Source organism: Salarias fasciatus, chromosome 2 (genome assembly GCF_902148845.1).
Source record: "Salarias fasciatus chromosome 2, fSalaFa1.1, whole genome shotgun sequence".
Lineage (NCBI taxonomy): Eukaryota > Metazoa > Chordata > Actinopteri > Blenniiformes > Blenniidae > Salarias > Salarias fasciatus.
In genome coordinates this window covers 5,222,396-5,244,751 of record NC_043746.1, presented here as the reverse complement: position 1 = coordinate 5,244,751, position 22,356 = coordinate 5,222,396, and the positions used below count along the sequence as shown (strand labels likewise).

Below are 22,356 nucleotides of genomic sequence, written 5' to 3'. Positions count from 1 at the left end.
TAGCTGTCGCTGCTGATAGTCTGACATTTGGAGGATTTGAATAATGTCTCAATTTCCCTGCTTTATGTCAAACTAAAGCTTCACTCATCTCTCCAGTAAATAATTATTCTGCGTAAAGTGACGTTCGACACACTGCTGAGAGTCCTATATTTAGAAAGAGTCCTGCTAAACGCATAACTCACTGTACATAATTCATCCAATTAAACACATTGTTTGACAGTGCAGGAAAGGATCATCATAATAGACCAAATAATGAATTTTAAGGCTTTGCCATGCAAGTGTTTAATCAAATATTCACATATAGCATGATTGATTTTATGCTTGCTGTTCAGGGACCTGTGTGCATTGATAAAACATCACAAAGACGAAAAAATAATTAAAATTCAATCAAGTATTTTTACAGACATTTTTCCCCTCCATTCTGGGCACTAAGAACTAATTTATACAACAATGTTTTCAAGTGAATATGGAAAATGATTTACTAAACGATCTATTTACCAGCGCTCCAAACGCAAACACAGAGAGACAGACAAACACTCACATTCACACATCTTACAGTCACTAAATAACCCCAAACACCTGTTTTTACACAGTGGAGGGAAAACCGACACATGCACAAGGAGAACATGCAAACTCACACTCTTCTGTGTCACCAAGCAGGAAAAAGCAGCGTAGGAGGCAGTATCAGGAGAAACAAAACATTTAGAACAAACTACAAGACTCAGAGGGAAGACAGTGAAATAAAAAAAACGCCAGAAACAAGTGATGAAACAGGATGACACGATCCGTGAAAGTCACCAAAAACACGTGGAATATCAACGCCTTTTTGAAACATATTAGTGTTTTTCGCTGTAGTGTCAGTTCAGATGACGTGAAACGGCCACAGTTTTAAACAAACCTGACACATGCTTTGAAAACAAGTTTCTTCACAGATTTTTTTTTTTATTGGCTCCTCTTTGTCACCGACCCACATGTCAGTATATAACCCAGAGGTATCAAACCGGTGCTTCGACTCCACTGCTTTAAGCACTTCTTTCAGCTAATGCGCTTGTATTTTTATCTGAAAATACCTTTCATGCAGCACTCAGAGCTCTATTTGTACTTGTACCTCAAAAAAGGATCTGACTACTTCTTTGTTACAAGAAGGCATCTTTAGGTGGAAATAATTATCTCAGATGCTTTTATAACTGTTAAGCTATTAATAACAGGCAGAGCCATCATTTGTGCTTGCATCATGGGATCAGAGGCTTTTCAAACTGCTGGGTAGTTTGCCGATTGAATTTGTGAAGAAGAGGAACATAATGAGATTTACCATAAAATGGGGTTTGAGCAGACATGCTTTCTAAAATCCTGGCTGAGTCTGAAACTCTGCAGCAGAAGGCACGTGGACCCGAGCTCAGTCTGAAACTTCTGGCCTCCCGAGAAGCCGCCTGACGGCTCGGCAGCTCCGGCTCTGCTCTGATGTTTGTTTCATGACAGGGGGTCGGTGCTGTCCGGGTTTTATTTTAACTCAACCGCCTAAACTTACCTCAGGTGGAGGAGTGCCTTTATAGAACTCATCCGTCTTAAACTACTTCTCAGACAGGCCTAAAATAAATATGGTGCTCAGGAAATGCATCCCCTTTAATGTCTCTTTATTGATCTGATCTTCTAGAGCTAGAGAAAAAAAAGCTTTGGGGGGGTAATTGAAGGTAGCAGGATGAAGTATGATTAAAGATGAATCTGTCTCATCATAGAACGCTAGATGTTCACTTCTTATGTAATACCAAATATCATCCGTGTTTGGGCTGCATAAGCGGAGGAGGTCAGAGAAACCTGTGATGCATAAATGATGCTCCATAAGAAAACAGCTGCATTTATAATGTGTTCATACAATAGTAACCAAAAAAAAAAAAAAAAAAAAACCCAAAAAAACAGGTTTGTGGGAAACTTTGAAACAGATGTCTTCAAAAAGAATGTAAATTTAGGAGAAGCTGGAAATTTTTCCTAAGAAGACAATTGGAAACAGAGAGTTTTTTTTTTTCTTGAAGTGTGCTCTGAAGCAATGCACACGAAGCTGCACCATATGAATCTGAATAAAAACACCGTTCCTCTCGTCTTACACAACCTGCCCTTTTCTGCTGTGTGAACCAACACTCCCTCATGTGTTTGCATCGCTTTAACCCAGCAATCTGACACTGGGATTTCCTACAAGCGAGTGTAGTGTGTGGGCTGTTGGTTGGAGCTGAGATGTGCAGGGTCATGTGTGGTTGCGTGGGAGGGGATGTACAGTATCAGCTTCTAAGTATATTCACACACCACAAACTACAACAAGTGCTTGGCAGTCAAGTTGAGTTAGCTCTGGAAGAAAATGATCACTGGCACAAATTTGCACTTGTAAAAACGTCTGCATGAATTTCGACAGCATCCCTTTAAATGTTAAAATGTGAGCTCCTCTTGTCAAGGCGGGCTGGTAAATGGAAAACGAGAGGTTTTCCCGAGTCAGATTGTGCGATCTGTTTATGCCATCTAGTGGAGAAGGACTGTGGGCTGCACGGCTGATGATCACTTTTCTCAGAATGTCACTATATGAGGAGTAATGGCAGAAAATTGGAGCAAAACATTAAGAAAGAAGGAATGATTTACGGACCTTCTGATATTTCTCAGTGATGTGCCTTTAAATAGATTTTTTTTTAAACCACGATAAATTAATTTAAGCATAAATATACTACAGTATTATTTTTGCAAAGCCTGACCAAATAAAAACGTTTTAATGGATGCAGCATATAATCTTTAAAAGAAGTAAATGTCGTGTTATTTGAGACAACGGATGGAAAAGTTACAAGGAGACCGTGAAGGCAACGTTACCATGGCGACAGTAAACAGACGTCTCCACTTCAGGAGAAGCGCGTGAGAAAAAAAAAAACACTACATTTTCTCTACTTTTGAGGTGCTTGAAGACCACATTAAAAAGGTAAGACGATTTTCATTAGGAAAACAAAAATATAAAGAGGCTGAATTTTCTCCAAGCGAGTTTGTACTTCAGCTAAAGCCGCTTTCAGTTGGTTTGTTCCGAGTTTGGTCAACTATTGACTGACAGTGCAGCTAAGTTAGCTAGCTACCATGCTAATAAGTTACACAGATGAAAGGTGTAAGCATTTAGTATTGACTGCCCAGTATGAGGACACATTAAAGCTGAAATGCAAAAACCAAACAAAAAGTGCAGTTCTACTTCATCTTGGATAATAAAGGATTAAAATGAGTAAAATCTGAATTAATATTTGTTAATTAAGAATTAATATTTAGTGTTTCAAAAGAAGAGTGGTATGCCATTATTCTGTGCTCTGCAGGGTTTGCATGTTCTCCATGTGGGTTGCTTTAATATAGAGAATTCTTGTTTAGTACAAAAACATGTGTTCAGTGTAAATGTGTGTGATTGAATGTCTCTGTGTGTCTGTCCTGTAATGACGACCGGTCCATGATGCATCCTGCTCACACATCGACCCTCTCACCGCAGCATGAATTAATCCAAAGAGAATCTGCTGGATAGGAGGTTATTGTTGCCTGAAAACTCTGCAGTCAGTTTGTGAGACTATAAGAAGACACTGCCCTTTTGTTTTCTTCTGGGTGAAAAAATGTTGGCTGGGTGAAATGGAGTGATGAGATCAAATAATAGAAGATAAAAAGCAGCAGTGTAAGGGAAAAAGAAGACGGCCTGGCAATAACAAGCAGACTGTTTGGACCGATTCGCCTCAGACTCACTGAACTGGAATCTTTGAAGGAATCAAGCAGTGCGATAAAGCTCAACTTTGTTAACTCTCTCCCTCAACTTTCTGTAAAGGAACTTTGTTTTGCACAGCTCGCTGAAAAAAATGCTATTTCAGACACTGAATGCCCAGAAGAATATTTGATTGCAGCTCAAAAGCTGTATTGCAAGAAAAGTAATGTCTGAGACCGATTTTGCCTGTTTTTTCATCTTATGTTAATACATTTGAAAGAGTAGTGTGTGCACCACCGAATTAAGTCTGTAGCATTTCACTACACTTTTGGGTGAGTTTGGATGAGTGTCTCAATCATGCAAGAAACATAAAAACTCTTCTACAGCAATTATTGAATGGCATATGTGGATGATTTTCTGGTTATGAACAGCCTGAAGCCACTACATCGAGAGGAGTTATAAATTACTGAACGATTTTGTAAACCGAAGGTAGAAAAGCATCTTTTGCAGTAAGAATCCACTTAAACCGTCGTCTCTGGTTCATACTGTTTTAAGGTTTTTAACTTGCGTGATATGAGACATAAGATTGTTTCTTTACCTCATTGGAGAGAATTTGACTTTTTGTTCATACTGATATTGAAATCCTTGTATTCCATGATTTCTGAGGCAGTGTGTAATATTCAGGAGTTATCAGGAGTAAAGAAGGAGGTGGCTTTGTGGATTAGTAATGAATGTTTTTACGTGATTACTCAGCTGTTTTCAGATGTTTGTGGTACTTTTTCACTGTACTATACAGTCCATTTCCAGGCAGAAAGCGGAATTCAGTAAAGGTCCATAAGATCTCATCCACTGTTACGCAACTGCTATTTAAATAATACATGCAAGGAATTGCATGCAAGCTGCTCAATGCTGATAAGAAAAAACATATTATTCATCATATTCACCCCAGAAAACAAGAGGAAAATGGGCAAAATATGTGTTTCTCTCTGCAAATATCCCCATCAGTGACTGTGACCAGAGAGCCTCATTCAGTTATCTGTAGTTTCAGATCAGAACGAGCCACACTTTCCAATGGAAAACCAACTTTAAGAATAAACTGGCTGGAATTTATTTGCTCTGTATTATGAGTTTTGATGATTACTAATTGAAATATGCATCTGTAGTGAAACGTCTGCTCTTCATTCAGTGTCGGCAAGGTAAAGGTCAGACACTGTACACTGTGAAAAGGTCGCTGATCCATCCAATCTAAAGTTAACTGAGTTTACTTATTACGTGTATCTTTGGACTGTGTGAGGAAACTGGAGAAAAGCTGCTCAAAGGCCCCGAAGCCTGGAATCAAAGTCGGCATAATTCTCCACCACACCATAACACCTGGACCTGGAGATGCACCTGCCTTGAATGATTTCCTTCTTTTTCTTTCTTTTTAAAACCTGCAGCCAAAACTGAAAGAAGCCCTGCGGTGAATGCCGTCACCTCAGCCGAGATACGACGCAGCGCTTCACATCACAGCGTGCGTACAGGCTGGTGATTCACCCTTCACCACTGCTATTATTAACTACATGTCTTTACCAGCAGAGCAGAGATGTCTTCAGGCGGCCCCGCTGCGTCAGAGGCTTCCGCCAAATCACCCAAACCAGGTACAGTGGGAATGTTTAAGGACGCTGCTGTGTGATGAAACAAGAGAAAACTACATGCACTGTTCTCTTTGCACCTCGTGCGCAGAGATGAGGAGGAGGAGGAGGAGGACGAAGACACAGCTGAGTCCGTTCAAAGTGCCAGACAGTGGCAGCGCTTTTCTCATGAGCATCGCCAAAGGAGAGGACCGAAAGAAGGTCTGCGCGTTTGTTTGAACACAACTGTGACTGTACATATGAAAGGCTCTCCATCCATGCATCGCTCTTTGCAGATGGTATTAAAAAAAATACAAACAAAGAAAGAAAGCAGCTTTTCTGTGTTTGAGTCATCCTGCTGTTCGCCTCCATCCTCAGGAGATGCGTAAATTCCTGGCTCTGCCAATTGAGGAGAAGACGACCCACGCTGCCAGAACCACGGCCAAGCTGAAGAATGAGCTGGTGGGAGAAGAGGAGGAGGAGGAGGAGGAGGAGGAGGAGGAGGAACATGAGAAGGCGGAGGACTCCAAGCAAATGAAGAGTAAAACGGCTCTTCCTGGTCGCACATCGGGGAGACGTGAACTGAAAATGAGCACAGTGCCGAGACGGGGTGAGAGGACGGAGACGAGGGACGTCACAATCAGTGCAACATTCATAAAGGCCTCACTCCCAGCCCTCGTTTGGGCCGTTTGCCAAAGATAACTTGTCGTAACTGTTGTCTGCGTCTGTCCACAGAGAGCGTGACCAAGGACAGCAAACATGACTTGATCTCCATGGAGCGTCAGAAGGCCGTGCTGGAGGTAAACGGCTTCAGGAGGAGCCAGGAGACTCTGTGAAAGTCCTGAAAAACAAGAGACTCAACAACAGGCAGCCTGACAGGACTGACAGATGTGTGTAAAGTGGAGGCACATGTTAGCCTGCTCTGCCTCAAGGTGAGGAGGCAGGGCCGAGAACGAGCTCATAGTCCTGATTGGTCTCTGGAGAGAAGCCAGAAAACGTCCATCAGAACACAGAGTGGTAAATAATCCCGTTTGTTATTCAGCGTATACATTATGAAATGGATTGAGAGCCTCTGTTTGATCTGCGGATGGTGAGAGGTTCTCCTCATGATGCCTGTCAGGTGGAGTAGTGACTGTACTTACATTTAACAAGCTTTAATATACCATAATTAACATAATCAAGCTTAATAAAGTGCAATATTTCATCTCTTTTTCACCATTCATCGGTTGAAATGGAGGCTCAGTTGGACGGCTCACTCCCTGATGAGGGACTCTACATGTTCGGGTCTGGGATAAACTACAATGAATGCATGAAATCTGGCTTTCCTTCATGATAATCATCATCTGAAACGTTGTTTATGACCTGGTTGAGCTCTCACTAGTGTCACCGTGTTTCTTTTCACTCCGTCCTGCTCTCAGCTGTCTCTGATGACGAAGAGGTCGGAGATTTTGAAGATGGACAAAGCAATGGCGAAGGAAGAGAGGCAGCTGAAGAAGCTGGAGAAGGTCATTGAAAGAGATAACCTCAACTTTGAAGCATTCCTCCGGGAGAACGAGAAGAAGTCTGTGGAGGCCCGAACACAGTGAGGAGCTGCTGCAGTCACGTGACTGAAGGCCATCGAACCGGGAGACGCTGTGTGACGCTGCTATCGTCTTGTTTCTGTCCTCAGATTTGAGCAGGAGGCCAAAATAAAGCAGAAGAAGAACACAGAGATCAAGAGGCTAAATGCAGAGATAGGGATTATAGAAAGGTAAAAATCTGCAACGTCAAGGCTGGATATTTACCCCGAAACGTGCAGTGAAGAAACCGTGTTGTTTTCCTTTTTTCGTAGCGAACTTGTCAAGATTGAGGAGATCCTGGCAGACTACAAGAAGTACCAGGAGCTGCTGTTCAGGCTGTCTCCTCCAGAGTGGCAGGAGGCCCAGAAGATTAAAGCTCTGAAGGGTAAAGTCCTCTCTGAGCAGAGCAGGAAGCCCGATCAGATGGCAGGTAAGAAGAGCCGGCACTTCACCGAGGTGCGAGGTGAAACCCGCCGCTGCCGCACAGCACCGCTCATTTCTTCCTGTTCACACAGACTCTGAGAGAATCGTGTCCAGCCCAGGTAGAGAGCTGCCGTCCATCAGCGAGACCAGACCGTCCAGCACGCCGTACGCAATAAACACAGCATGTTCACATTTACAGAGTTTCTGCTGCACAGTCGATGTTTGGTAGATTTTAATTGATTCAGCATCCATTTATCAGTGCATTCATCCTCCTTTTAACTTGTTTGTTTATCACTCATCCATCCACGTTCAGTATCCATTTTCTCGTCAGGCCACTCCAGAATCATTCATTAACCAAACTCTCATTCATTTATTGGAGGCACAAAGAAGAAAATATAACAGCTTTTTTCCTAAATGGGTTCAATTCACATTTTTCCTCATAATTCTGAACACAATACCCCATAATGACAATGTGAGAAAAAAAAGTGTTGGGGAAATATTTTAAAATGTATTAAAAAGATAAAAAGCCCTCTGTCCTCTGATGTTCATGTTGGTGAAAGAAATGTGTGGATCTCCTTGTTGCCAGTTTCCTCCGCAGGGCGCCCTCTGCTGGCAGACTGCAGGCGGTGATATTAGGCTGCAGCGGTGTTGGGATTATAAACTTTGCCTCTGTGTATCAAAAAAATGTAGAAACACAAACATACAGTGATATGAAGAAGCTATTCCTGAGTCCTGCCTGTTACTGGCTCATTTCAGAGACAAAGCGTTTGAGGCAGATCACGACTCGGACTATGAGGTCAGTTTGAGGAATTAAAACCTGTTGGATTGAGTTAATATAACCTAATCTGCAGTATTTGTCCTCACTCGTTTTGCTCTGTCCCCTCCTGGCAGGACGAACCGGAGCTGTACTTTACCGACCCGCAGCAGCTCCTGGACCTGATGACCATGCTGACGGAGCAGAACCTGTCTCTGATCAAGAACTCCGCCCGGATGGAGGAGGCTCTCAAGATGCTCCAGCAGTCCACGGAGACCACCAGGGAGAAAATGTAAGAGAGGGGGTTTTAGCCAACGCTGCCTTCTCTCTTTATGGTGTGATTCTTGTTCTTCTTCAGTGAAAAGGAGGAGGAGCAGATGGCGGCGCAGGTGAACGACGTGAAGCAGAGAATCGACAGGGAGAAGGCGAGGGGGCTCAAGCTGGAACAGAAGGTTCAGCTTCACGTGTCGCTGAGCACAGAGGACCAAGTCAGTGTTTTTACATGTTTCTAGCCAACTTCTGCTCTTCCACATCTAAAACACGGCGCCACACTGAGGCTGGTTGTGTCGCCGCAGGACGAGATGCTGGACGCCCTGGGCGAGAAGGTGGCCGAGGTGCATCGCTGCTGCGTGGACGACCGACTGGCCAACCTCAGCACGCTGGAGAAGCTGTCCAACATCGAGAGACGCATGTCCTCTCTGCTGCAGGGCCTGGAGAGCATCCCTGAAGACAAACTGGAGATGACCAAGAAGATCAAGGACAGCGAGAGGAGGAGCAGGTACAGCGCAGCCTTTTGGCTGCTTTTTGGATGTTTTACTCCACTGATGGTTCAGACAGCAGAACACTGAGGTCAAAATGAACATCCTCAGTCTGCAAGGGTCACACATGCTTTGGAGATCTTAGGAATAAGTTTCTGTAGCTTTATCACCAGTGGAAGGTTGTGTTTTCTGCATTGCGTTCATTTTAAGGTAACACCTAGTTCAAAGTTAAAACAAATTTCTACTGCACTCCTGGAGGTCAATCAAAAGCTACACGAAGAGATTAGAATATAGTAGAGTATAATTTCAGAACTGGTTCAGGTAAAGGTCTCAAATATATTCAAACAGCTTTAAAATACACACTGTGAAACAAGTGACCGAACTGTAAGAAGTTCATGTTACCGAGACGCGAGTGAAGAATATGTAGGAGAGAAGAGAAACAGAATATCTGTTACATGAAAACCAGAATCCGGACATCATAGACTTGATTATAGGTTTGTTTATTGTGAGTCAAACAGTCTTTTTAATAATGTGCAAACATTATGAGGTGTTTTTCGAAGATGGTTCAGTCCATGTCTCAAATGTTCCTCTTATCAGCAACGGAGGTCTCGTGTGTCAGATATCAACAAAGAAACACTTTATATGGAACTATGCACCAATAGTGATCATTTTGTTAAAACTATATCAATTGCTGCTATAAATGATAAAAGATACATATTAACTGCAAAAGAAAAGACATAGAAAATCATAGTTATATTGGATAAACTATAAGAAATGTGGTAGGTGTGTTTTGTGAGATTATATACTTTTAAATAAATATCATTATATCGAAGAAGATGTCTTGTTTTTCCTCTTTTTTTACTGAAAGATGTAAATGTCTCACTGATATGCAAATCTTTTGTATTACAAATAACAGATTCCTGAGATATTCCTATGTTATTGATCAGAAATCGCTCTGTGCTGGCCTGTGGTTGTAGGGAGAGAGAAGAAAAGCTGAGACAGCAGAGAGAAAAACAGAGCGAGAGGATGAGGAGGTACATGGAGAGATCTCTGGCCGACTCCAAGAAAACCGTAAGTTCTTCTCTTCTGAGGCTGAATTTTGTTTTGACCGCCAGAGTTGATATCATATTGCAACAGACTGTGCAGCTTTTGTGAAGTGACACAATAAAAAAACAAATATTCTCTGCATGTTTAATAGTTTAAATAGAATATGCAAATAGAATACACCTTAAACTGATGTTTTGTGTTCATAAGCTCAGCCAATGTAACAGACAAGATGTCTGAGAGAGAGATCAACGTCCACATTGCATGATCAGGAAGCTGGTGTGAAATTACCAGCACTGGATGCAGGGTCAGGCGTGACTCATGAAAAGGTTTGTGAATCTGAACCTGATCCACTTTTCCCCCTCTGAACTCTTTCCTCTCAGGGCGGGAGGAAGCTCATGCCCCGGTGCATGCCCGTCTCCCGCAGAGTCAAAGTCAGCAACGTGGACAACGCTGACGACGAGGACGAGATGCACCAATACCTGTTCGGTGCTGAAGATACTGAGTGAACAAAGAAAACGATGCAGTGACATTTCATTTCAGAAACTGGCACTGATTTGGGTGTTACTGTAGCATAGACCTGGCTTTGGGGAGGTTCAGTGAGTTTCCAGGTTCTCCCTGTGTGTGCAGGGGTTTATCCAGGAACCCCCACTGTCCAAACACATCTGCAGGTGAATTTAATCTGCCTCAATATGAATGTGTGCATATTTGTGTAGCTTTGTGTTTGGCTGGCGGCCTGCTCTGGGTGTAGCCCGCCTCCCTTCTCCACGTGAGCTGGCTTTGGCTCCAGCGCAGGTTGGGCGGATGGAAAATCAGTAAGACAAACATAACATGAAATACTGTCTGCAAATACCGCAGTAAGACTCTGTGCTGCTGTTCTATGTTAAAGGAGTCGCCACTGCAAGCCATCGCAACTTTCACCGTAAACATATAGCTGCCGTTTACTGCAGCTCCCAAACACACTCATGGTCGAAGCATGAAGGATGAAAGCTGATGTGGGTCCAGTAACAGGAGGAGCAAAACCCCCCAAAAGCTTTGCAGGTGTTCTGAGTGAATTGTCTGATTACAGTTTCACACTTCAGTCTACAAATTTGGACTTTTTCACAGCATTCTATTTTCCCAAGATGCTTTTTTTTATGTGCTGAAAGCTTTAATCATCCTGATTTAAAAAAATAAATACCTGAGATACATCATCCTGTTTGGATTGAATCTATATCATGCATGAATTGTTCGGTTTCCAATTAAATAAATTCATTAAGATGCCAGTTAGAGCTGTAACATGACAACAGAGTGTCTGTGTGCTTTCTTTTTCTGGTACAACAACCAATAATGTAATATTTTTGGCCATATTAGATCTAATAAAGCCAATAATGTAATAATTTGCCTGTAGTGTAGTAAGATAATTGATCATTATTATGATAACATTTTGCCAATAATCAATTAAGTTATTGCATAAAGGAGTAGCATAAAAAAATCTTTTCAGAATGTAATAACTTTAGCCAATAATGAAATAATACATAAATAGGTCAGGGATTCCTAGAAATAAAAGCAGATTTTGTTCAGGTTGCTTGTCAAAAATAAATAGAGGAGCGGATAGTCAATATATTCCTTCCTTGTGGCTTCATACTCTGTAGCATTCTCACTTTTGTTTGAAAAAAAAATGTTGTTTGTTGCATTATTACTATGTGTTTTATATAGTACAAAAACGCCACAATTCACAGATCCACTTTAAAGAGTGGATTTCCACATCAGAGCAGATTTTGTGATCGGTGCAGTGGTTTATGTGACGCTGCTGTTGTTCCTGAAGGCGCCGCTGGGTGGTGCTGTTTCGTTTTGACTCGGTCCTCCTCAGCCGGAGAAGAAGGAGGAGGACGAGGAAGTGTGTGCCGGGGCAGAGCGGGGGAGCGACCCGGACCGACCGGGACCTGGAGATGTAAGCAGCCCGCCGTCAGGACTTCCCCACCGCTTGGGCCGCCGGACAGCAGCAGCCGACTCGACAATGCGATGGGAAACTGCTGGGCTTACTGCGTGGGGCTGTTCCGGAGGGAAACCAGCAGGATCCAGAGAGGCGGCGGGTGAGTTAGCACGCGGAGCTAGCCATCAGGTGAACCGGTTCCGGTTACAGCTGAACTGAGAGAGACGCAGGGAGGCTTTACTGCACACCTCTGGGACTCTGTTTAAAACCCCACAGACCAGGAAGTGAGCCTGTGTGTGTGTGTGAGAGGGGAGGTCTGGCCTGAGGGGAAAACACTGAACAAGACCTCACCCTGCTGTCATCCAGGACTCCACACGAAGTGGATCCTGCTCTACCAGGACTCCACACACCTCTAATAACTGCAGCTCACACTACATGATCCCCACACACACACCTCTATTAGCTGATTCTTACACTCAGTGTCCACTTATCTCTGTAAGCTGCAGCTCACTGTCTTATTGACAGTGGCCCACTGTGCCCACCCTGTGGCTCAGTCCCCCCCCGATGCAGATAATGGGACCCACTGTCCGCTTTGTCACCAGTGTGTGTTAATAATTTATGCTTTCACTGCTTTGTTGGATGCAAGAAGCCTCACATAATCATGTCCACATGTTTACACACTGGAGCTGACAGAAGTAATTACTTCTAATGATGTTACTAAAGGCATTCACACTGTTAATGCTTTCAGATATACACAGAATGTTCCCCTCCACTGCCAGAATAAAGGCAACATTTCATTAAAAAAAAGGTATTACTAGTTAGAATACAATAGAACTACTTTATTGACCCCAGAAGGAAATTCTTAGTTGTTGTTATACTGTCACAAAAAACTGTGTATTACCATTGTTTGTAAATGCATTTTAAAGCACAAGAACTATCAGTTAGTTTCTTATATTTTGTAATATTGAAGTCCAGGCTGAGGGAAATTTATTATATGGGAAAAAAAAGTTTGATCCTCCATATTTTTGTAATCATCAGACCAGTGAAATATTTTAAATCCACTCATTAAACATTCGACTTGAGAATCCTCCTTCCAACATCCATCATCAGGCATCAACATGCAGCATCCAACTGTTTTTCCAACTCAACAGCACCTTAAAAACCTAAGCGAGTCAGAAAACTTGGAAGTCAGGCTAAGCTGCACCTTTGTTCACTGAATCAGAAAAATATTCCTTGATAAGGATTGATCAAACCAACAGTTGAAAAGCCATTCACCCTATTGGGAAAAATATATCTACTAAATGTAATATAATAAGAAAAGGGACTTTTTCCCCTTCCTAATTGTCTGTGGAGACATTCGTCCACGTCTTGTAAAGTCAGTGTCTTTCCTGTCCTGTAATGTGGTGGAATCATGCTAATATCTCAAGTTAATAATCTTAAGTTAATATGCATATAATAGCTGATATCTAATCTCATGTTAGCATTTCTCCCACTCAGAAAGCTCTCAAATCCAAATGTTAACCCAACGGAACAATCATTATGTACACTATATACATTTGGAAAAATAACCAGCTAATGACTTGATGGGAGGTCGAAACTTTATTAGTGATGAGATTATCGTGTTATTCGTGTGCGACTGGTCGTTTGAAATCCACTCTGCCTGCAGACATTAACTTCTGCTTTAACAACATAAATTGTGAGTCAGCATAAGTGGAGTAAGTTATATGTGCATAATCATAATCATCCTCTCAGACCTCTTTAACGGTCGTAGAGGTGCTTTATTGAAGCAATTGACTAAAACACCTGTCTGTATTGTTCTGAGTAGAAATGCATTTAAATATTCCACGAGGATCGTCTATTGGGAGGAATAGACAACCACTGTCAGTTAAAAGGGCTAAAATCAGATATTGAACATATTTCTACAATTCATGTCTCGTCAAACATGTAACTGCTGAAGTTCTTTTATTGCTCATAACTTGATTTGACAGTAATAATGCAAAAAAAAAAAAACTTGTTATAGTAAGAAATAAACTGGACATTTTCATGGTTTTTAATGACTGTATTTTGAATAACAGCCATAACTACAAAGCTTTCCCTTATTTCTCTGTGGACAATTTTCTGACTTTAAAAGTGCTTCATTTTTTGTATGTTATTGGCACCAGTGCTTTTGATTTTAATATTGTATAGTTAAAAACCAGTTTCCTTAGATTTTATGTTGATCACAGGGACGATTTTCAGGTTTAATCCCCCGTTCCCTCTTGATTCTGCTTCTATTCTTTCTCATTTTATCCTCAAACATTTTAAAAACAGTGGAATTTTGAAGACTACACGTGTATTTTTTGTAAATAGTTAAGTACATCAGATCAGATGTGACAAACATAAGGCCTGTGGGCCAAAACTGGGCCCACAAAAGGCTCCAAATTAGCCAAACCACCAATAAATCATAAATGTCTTAATTACTGTTTCAGTTTATGTGAAATAGCAACAGTAAAGTAAATGTCTGAATGAAATGATCTGGTTCCAGGTTTCTGTTCGTGTCTTGTATCGTACGTCTTTCCATCCTCTTCTCCGTCTGGGTCGTCGACTCAGTGTGTCGGTAAAGATGGAGCCCTACCGGACTAAAGGGGCTTTTAGCCCACGGCTCAGATCGGTGGCTTTAAATAGGAGCGTTTGATCCACTGACCCGCTGCGGCGGGTTTCGGGGTCTGTCAGCTCTCGGCCCAGTCATGAGGCAGGAGAACATCCACAGGACTGAGAAAACACTGCCTTCAAGCATCTTCATCATACCATTAGCTACATCTGGGATGCATCAAGTTAGAGCTCCAGCCTCACAGCAGAAGACAAAAAAATACTGGTTCAAGTCTATTTTTGAAGAGATTTCTTTTTTTTGATTTATTTTCTTCATGAACAAAACAACAGGAAGTGATCTGCTTAAAACAATTTACAAAGAGCACTTACACAAAGCACTAATGTATCATCATCATCTGCTTAAATCACTGTATTTATCACAATTATATGCACTAAGTGGGGATGAACCCGTTTGAAAATGTTGACCAATATGTTTAAAAAAAGAGACTGATATTAATATCAACGCTGTTATATCTTACATATGACCTTTAAAGAGCAGCTAAGTCGATCACCATCCCGTCGCTGGGTATGACAGGAGCGGAGAGGTTCGCAGGACTAAAGAAGAGCAGAGGGTAGAAAACATGAGACCAGGTCAGCAACACGGTGTCAGAGTAAACATTAAAACCCTGATCTGTGTTTACAGATGACTCTCTCTCTCTCTCTCTCTCTCTCTCTCTGAAATGTGACTGATCACCAGATGGTTGGATGTGTTGTTAACGTGAGAACTGAATGATTCGTTCTGTGCAGGTCCAAGTACTTCCGCAGCAGCACAACCGGGGAGCATTACACCATAGAGGTACGGACAGCTCCCCGTTTGCTTCCTCCTCTCTTCCAGGCCTCCTGGGGAATGCTGGATTTCTAACTGTCGCCTTTTATTTTTGCAGTTTGAAAACCTGGTGGAAAGTGATGAGGTACGTCTGAGATTGTGATCGTTAGTCCGCTTTAGCTTGTTCTGTTTTCTCGCTGACCTGCCGTTTGATGCTCCGCAGGCGGAGAGCCCCCAGCCGTGCCCCAGGTGAGGCATCCACGTTCAGTCGGGGGGGGGGGTTTAGGGAGAAAACACACCGGTGTTCTGGTTGCTGAAACGGTTTTCTGCTGTTGGATCAGGCCCATCAGTGAAGACGAGATCAAGCACCTCCGAGAGCACCGCTACGCCGCCATCTCGGACAAGCAGGTGCTGATCGACCAGAAGCTGCAGGCGGAGGTGAGAGTTCAGAGCCCCTCCAGATCCGCACGCCCGTCACCTCACGTTTTTACGTTGTCGTCGTCGTCGTTTTTATTTTAACCTTCTCTTTTAATTTGCTGCATTGTTTGGTTCTGTTGGTTAATTTTCTGTTCCTGTGCTTTGTTTTCTGTTCCATTTCTGTTATCCCCGCTCAGTTAGAGGCACAAGAGGAGAAGTTAAGGCTAGAAGAGGAGGCTAGAAATGCCGCCCAGCGCGAGGCCGCCAGGCTGGCACGTGAGCGAAAGTTGAAGGAGGTGAGGCGGCAGTGAGAGCGCTCCCTTCTGGCCACTTTACAGCCGGGCTAAAGCGGGCACGGTTCCCCTGTCCCTCTGATGGATGTCGTGTGTCTCAGTGCGTCCGTCTCATTCCCGATCGCATGTCCGAGTGGCTGCGATGGATCGACTCTCGCCATTCAGCACGGACTCTGCAGAGTGTGTGAGCCTGGTTCATGCATCAGGCAGTGAGAGGAGGAAAAAAGGCAACAGCTTGGCATTTGATTTGACTGAAACTGAAATTATTGATAGTCTTCCATACAGGTTTAACCTCGCTTTGATACACAAATGAGAACACAAAGACAGCATGGTGAATTTAATGGAATTAAGGTATTGTAGATTAATATTTATCTCATGTTATGTTTTAGCTATATTATGAATATCATTGCAAACATGACAATGATAGACTGTTCTAGGGATGCATGATATCGAAATTTTTAACCGATACCGATAATTAAGTACTTGTCATGGCCGATACCGATAACTGATAAATTCAGATTTTTATATTCAATATAATCTGAAAATAATCTGAAGTTTATGTACCAAGGAGAATAAAAACATTGAAGATGCAGTGATGAAAAAAGTAATACTTTAGTAGCTCTGGCCTGACTATAACAGCAAACAACAGTACAGACTCTTCACATGTTCAGTTATTTTTTGCGAAAATATCAAACAGTTACAATGAGTAACAGTCCACATTTTCCAAACAAAAATAAATCAAAATAAAATCTCCTGTAATGATTTACACAGGCTGTCAAACTTCGCAAAACTCAGTGTATCAAATATAATGACATCAAATCCCAACTTAAAGGAGTCTTATTATGCAAAATTCACAATTCACAGATTTGAACCATCCAACATTTCAGTTGGATTGCTCAAGGGAAGGCCAGTCCCAGTTTATCTTTCGGTGTTGAACATCGACGCCACTGGAGGATGTTTTTAACTTTTAAACTTCAAATGAAGAATCTAATCCTCATCATTCATCTGGACTGAACAGGGAGGGAAACAGTGAAGTCTCAGTGGCAGGAAAATTAGTTTTCTCGCCTATTTCTTTTCTTTAAGTCCATTTCTAACCCTTACACTAAATCTGTTATTAATTACAATTCAAAAAGATTCATCATTGGCAGCCCTCCATTAATTAAATGCAATCAATACGGTTAGAACTGACAGAACTTAAAAAAAAAAACCCACTTCTCTACAAAAAATAAAAATTAAAGTAAACCAACATAACTGTTTTTGAGAGATTTACAGTTATATTTAGTCCATTTCTCAGATCATTACACACCAGAAATCCACTTTTCTACACTCCTGGTTAAAAGCCCTGATTCAGATCCAAGTTTTAGTCTCATTCCTTGTTTTTTATTTCCTAATTTTTCCAATAAAATGCCTGAAATTGACCTTTTTTCCGTGCGAGTGATAGAGTGACGATGAGACTCTGCCAGGACTGAGGGTTCACGCTTCATTCCTGTGCTTCTCTGAATGTTGCTTTCTTTGTGTTACACCACAGTATTTTTGATTTGTTGAGTTGCTTTGTTTTTTCTCTCTCTCCATGTGTGTATTTTAATCACGGGAAGATCTGCTGATCTGTTTACTTGATCTGTGCTGTTTTTGTCGGCAGCTGTCCGCCCAGAGGGCACGGGGGAAAGCAGATGGCGCCGGCGGTGAAGCGCAGCAAAGAAAGTGAGTTGCCGGAGTTGGCGAGACGAGGCGGAGGCGGCCGGGCTGAGATGTCCGCCGTCGGAGGAGCGAGCCTCTCGGCAGAGGCATTGATTTAATGATGGCGGCGTGCCGCGGTGTGTCGGCTGCTGCAGAGCATCCAGTCCCCCGGCTCCACGCTTAACTCATTTTCACCGGCTCGCAAACCCGCCCCGCTTTTACGGAGGCGATGAAAAAGGAGCCAGCGAACAAAAGGCCGGAGCTGTATCGACTTTCAGCGCTCAGAAAAAGAAAAAAAAGAAACAGAAAGAAAACAGGTTGATGTGGAAAGAAAGCCTCAGCTGCAGGGAGGTTTCCCGACTGAAGCCCGTCTGTGTGTTTTTTGCTTCTCCCTGTGTTTCAGACCGGCCTCCGGGGAGGATTTTGACGTCTACCTCCAGAACATTAAAGCTCAGTCCGAAGCGTTCAGGAGCAGCAGTGAGTTTCACATCTTCTGCTCTTCTGCAGCCGCGATGCCCGGAGCCGAGCCGAGCCGAGCCCGGCCGCTTCCTGTCGTCTCGGGTTCCACCGTCAGCCGGTCGCAGTGACGGTGTGTGTGTGTGTGTGTGTGTGTGTGTGTGCAGGACTCCCCTCTGACACCAACGTGGTGACGCCCAACACGGAGTGCAGCTGGGACTTCACCACCAAGACGCGCTCCACCAACGACGACGCCACCTCGCTGGACCTGGAGTGGGAGGACGAGGAAGGTGAGCGCTCCACGCCGAACCGTCGGCTTCCTGATGGAGTCTCACACACAGAGACACTGAGGTTTTCAAATACGCATTGAAAGGTTAACATTTCTTTACACTTTCATACCTGCTCTTCCATCCGTCAGGCATTTTAGACTAGAATACAAATACTTTATTGTTCCAGAGGGAAGTTCTCTGAAACATTGCTCCACACAGAAGAACCTGAGAGAAATCTGAATATCAAATAAAACAGTTGCAAAATGACATAAGTAATATGTACAAATCTTAATTGTGAGCACAGAAAGGATCAAATGAACCGAAACACAACAGGGAGGAGTTCTAGAGTCTCAGTGCCACAAGAAGAAAGAACATTTTAACCATTTCATCTCTTTTCTGAGCAATTTTACTTTTTTCCCTTTATATTTAGAAGTGTCTGTCGTATTTATAAATTCTATTCATTTTAGCATTTTTACTCCCCATTTCTTGTGGTTTCAGTTCTCTCTCTCTCTCAATTTAGTTTTTGTTCCTTTTATAAAAAGCCTTCTTTTATCCAATAGATAAGTTATTTTTTTAAATGTCTCTGGTGCATAAATGAAATGAAAAGAATATATGTGTATTTAGGTATAGTTTGGTGAAAGAGCACCAAAGCAGCAGCAGAGCTGCAGACGTCTGAGTTGGCTTGAAAAGTAAAGTTTTTATAGGAAAAAGCCAAATTACCTGGAGGAAACACAAACCGGCTCAGTGAAAACATGCAGACTGCACATACGGACTGCAGGCTGACTGTGAGGTGACGGGGCGAACCACTGCAGCACCATGTCAACCTGATGGAAACATAACTGAAACAGAGTGAAGAGAGAAACATGTAAATGCAGTTTTTGTTTTTTTTTTTTTTCAAACTTGTGGATAAAGCTCAGTAATGCTGTGGCCGTGTGGAACAAAAGCGCCAGCAGGGTTAAAAGTGGGGAAGAGTTGTGAAGCCGGGTTTTCCAGCAGCTGTGGTCGTGTCGCCGCAGGGATCAACCGGGCTCTGCCGGCCTGGGAGCGCTCCCGGACGGAGGAGGACATCCTGCGCGCGGCGCTGCGGCCCGGCGGCAAGCCGCCGACCAGCGGGCCCGCCTCGGCGTCCGAGGACTCGGCCGCGCTGGAGTGGGAGAACGACTTCGTGAGCACCCACCCGGAGGACCCCGCCGACTTCGAGGGCTTCGTCAACCCCGTCCTGGACACGCCCTCGGAGGACGCCGCCTCGGACTCCGGCCTCAGGGCCGACGACCGGGACAGATAGTGTCCGGCGGCGGGGGGGGGGGGGAGGCGGCGCCCTCTTCGGCTCGGAGCTCACCAGCTGGCCGCCTCTCGGGGTTCGAGTCCCGTCTCCACGCCGCCATGTTTTTATCCAACACACATTTTTGTTCCCAGTGCCTTCGTTTGCTAAATTCCCATTGTTCATATCTTCCACGAAGGATCACAGTCCTCCACACGTTCAGACACACCGGGACTCACAGTGGCGGCGCGGGATCGTTTTTTGAGTTGTACTTTTGTATCCTGAATGGTTCAGAATTGATGTGAGTTACGGCGAGGAGGCATACATCCTGACGCTGTAGCTGACAGTTGGTCTGGGTGTGTCAACAAGAGGCGTGCACGGAGCTGGACACTGTTTACATAAGAACAGAGCTGCTCACACCAAAGACTGTTGACTGAGTGCAGCAGGAAGGAAACCGACGTTCACTCTCATGCAGATCTGCTCCCTTCAGGCTCGTTCACTCTCTGCCGGTAAAACCTTGTAAAGAGTTTTGTTAACAGGAGGCGACAGATTTCACCGAGGCTCTCGGAGACGTTACAGGATCAGGTCAACGTGTGCGTGGACGCCTCGACGGCCTCGACCGCCTCGTCACAACCGGGACGACCTACAGAAATGTAAAGATGGCCGACGGGCCGGGCGGATGTCCCCGCCCACCTGACTCACCCCCACGTGGCTACCTCGCCCAGAGAAGCTGTCAGTCACGACTTTACACCCACTGTCAATTAACATATTTCTAAAAAGTCACCGTGTGGGAAACAACTCAAACCATCCTCAGAGCTGGAAGACGCTTTCCTCCGAGGGCCGATCCAGGTGTTTCACGTCATCCACATTTATTCATGTATATCCTACGAAGCCAAAGCCAACTGTCCTTCTTCTTCTTTTGGTCTGTCGTTTTATCTGAAGCTGGAGGTGATTCAGTAGGTCAGACGGTTTTGTTTCTCGTCGGAGCATTAGTCACCGGATTCCTCGAGTCAGCAGGCCGCTTCACGGAACACGTCACCGGTTCTGCTGCTCGTTCCCGAACCTCCTGCAGTGACGTCGGCTTCACTCAGCAGATTAAATCCCCTGGTGACGCAGCGCAGCGCCGCCACCCGATATGTTATTGATCAACCAACGGGGAGTTATCTCGGTATGCCTTTCAGTGAGCTGAAACCATCGTCAGACCTTCGTCAAGGAACCTCAACAAACCTCAGAGAGCAGAATTAAAACCTCTAGTATGTTTCGACATGATGGCTGCGAAGAACAGAAGCACAATCATGATTGAAAACAAACCAACTCGTTTCCACGGTGTGACTTTTTGACGCCACTTTAAGTTTGATCCTTCTTTCATGTGATGTTTTTTTTTTTTCACGCTGATTCTCTGTTTTTTTGAGGGGAATCAAACCGTACGATTGCACTCTAATTTCTGTTTTTAATGATTTTCTTTAGTATGCTCTCAGCTCCTAGAGGATGTTCACTGAAATGATTCACTGGTGTTGTGGAGGATGGGACGGAGGTGCACTGCTGTAGACACCGGCTCTTTGGGTTTTTCTTCTTGATTCAATGTGTAATTTAAAAACAGTTTCTTTTTTTTTTAACACATCAATACATTCTGCTGTGATTGTATGGACTGTACATTTCTATTGAAAACAAATGCAGCATAACATTCCTTGTCACATTGAAGAGAAGAATAAAAAAATGAAAAGCCTACAGGTCCAGCTCACTCATTTTTGAAGTCATGGTTATTTTTTTAATTGTACTTTTTTTTGTTTTTTGTTTTTTGAGGGGGTGGCACTTGTTTGCTGATTTTGGCCCACGGGCCTCATGTTTCACTGGGAACCCTCTAACTGTGGGGTGACAATGCTAACCGCGACACAAGCAGAACATCTGTACAACAAAATGGACAAAAATACACTAAAAAAAATCTAACAATTCTCTCCAATGCAAATTAAAATAAAGTTTTTTTATATATTTTTTTTTCTTTTTGAGAATTAGAAAAGAACAAGTTGATGCTTTAGCAATAATATGGAATGATGAGCAGTAAAATAATGCTGTAAATCCTTAAATTAGCTTTTTTTTTGTCGCAAGTCATGTTCAAGTCATGAAAAGCTCATATAATTCTCTACTTTTAATATATTACATTTAGACATGAACCTGGTTTCACTTCAGCTTCACAATGACTAACTTTTTCTTTAATAAAGTGCTGTTGAAGTTTTACACATTATACAAGATTCTGATCTGACTGAAATTATTTCAGTTCAGCAAATTTAGATTTAAATCAGGTGCACTGAAGCAGAGAAACCTTTAAAGAAACACTGAAGAGGACGTTTTGTTTTGTGTCTTTAGAACATATTAAAGGACAGATCTGCTCAGATTTTCACACATCTCTTTGCTTTTCTTGGACCGCCGCACACGAGTGGCTCCAGTCACACCCGACGAGGCCTATTTATGGCGCTTTTAAAAGAAGCTGCTTTTATTCATTCACAGTCACATGACTCAAACTGTGGCATTAAGTCCTTTCTAGAGGAAGACAAAGTCTTTGTTGATTCAAGCTGAGATTAAAGAAAAGGATAAAACAATACAATAAATATGATACATGAACTTTACGCACCGTCCACATCCAGCTTATGGAGCTTTGATGACAGTAATTTAAACAGCTGTCAGTCAAACCGGTCAGACTGACAGCTCATCTGTGGGCTGACTAAACGCCACGCTGACGATGACTGATCAGTAACACACACGCAGTGAAACACACTCATACATACCAAAGTGCTTATTATCTCACACACAACTTGCAAAGACTGGAATAAC

General features: G+C 43.2%; 2 protein-coding genes across 3 annotated transcripts; both read left to right on the top strand.

Moving 5' to 3' along the window:
- Positions 1-5,421: 5,421 nt before the first annotated feature.
- Positions 5,422-10,354, top strand: LOC115404494 (cilia- and flagella-associated protein 100-like). Its single transcript, XM_030113847.1, has 13 exons — positions 5,422-5,529; positions 5,686-5,917; positions 6,043-6,107; positions 6,726-6,889; positions 6,977-7,057; positions 7,139-7,329; positions 7,382-7,454; positions 8,046-8,085; positions 8,181-8,335; positions 8,402-8,531; positions 8,619-8,821; positions 9,779-9,872; positions 10,229-10,354. Exons 1-13 carry the CDS (start codon positions 5,422-5,424, stop codon positions 10,352-10,354), a joined length of 1,662 nt encoding a protein of 553 aa, XP_029969707.1.
- Positions 10,355-11,713: 1,359 nt separating this feature from the next.
- LOC115405924 (AP-1 complex-associated regulatory protein-like) lies at positions 11,714-21,257 on the top strand. 2 transcript variants are annotated; one of them, XM_030115700.1, is made up of 10 exons: positions 11,714-11,920; positions 15,136-15,184; positions 15,273-15,299; positions 15,378-15,403; positions 15,496-15,592; positions 15,769-15,867; positions 17,504-17,565; positions 17,945-18,018; positions 18,165-18,287; positions 19,283-21,257. In XM_030115700.1, the coding sequence occupies exons 1-10, from the start codon at positions 11,850-11,852 to the stop codon at positions 19,549-19,551; spliced, it is 897 nt and encodes a 298-aa protein (XP_029971560.1). In that variant the 5' UTR covers positions 11,714-11,849; the 3' UTR covers positions 19,552-21,257. The 2 variants fall into 2 exon arrangements, with proteins under 2 accessions (XP_029971560.1, XP_029971568.1); XM_030115708.1 differs by lacking the exon at positions 15,769-15,867.
- Positions 21,258-22,356: the final 1,099 nt, after the last annotated feature.

What these genes read in the sequence shown, in the direction of transcription:
- LOC115405924 (XM_030115700.1), top strand. Translation starts at nt 11,850, where the DNA reads ATGGGAAACTGCTGGGCTTACTGCGTGGGGCTGTTCCGGAGGGAAACC. An exon ending in GGTGAAGCGCAGCAAAGAAA is followed by an intron (nt 17,566 to 17,944) that starts GTGAGTTGCCGG and finishes CCTGTGTTTCAG; the next exon opens with ACCGGCCTCCGGGGAGGATT. An exon ending in GGAGTGGGAGGACGAGGAAG is followed by an intron (nt 18,288 to 19,282) that starts GTGAGCGCTCCA and finishes GTGTCGCCGCAG; the next exon opens with GGATCAACCGGGCTCTGCCG.
- LOC115404494 (XM_030113847.1), top strand. Translation starts at nt 5,422, where the DNA reads ATGAGGAGGAGGAGGAGGAGGACGAAGACACAGCTGAGTCCGTTCAAA. An exon ending in ATCACGACTCGGACTATGAG is followed by an intron (nt 8,086 to 8,180) that starts GTCAGTTTGAGG and finishes CCCTCCTGGCAG; the next exon opens with GACGAACCGGAGCTGTACTT. An exon ending in TGGCCGACTCCAAGAAAACC is followed by an intron (nt 9,873 to 10,228) that starts GTAAGTTCTTCT and finishes CTTTCCTCTCAG; the next exon opens with GGCGGGAGGAAGCTCATGCC.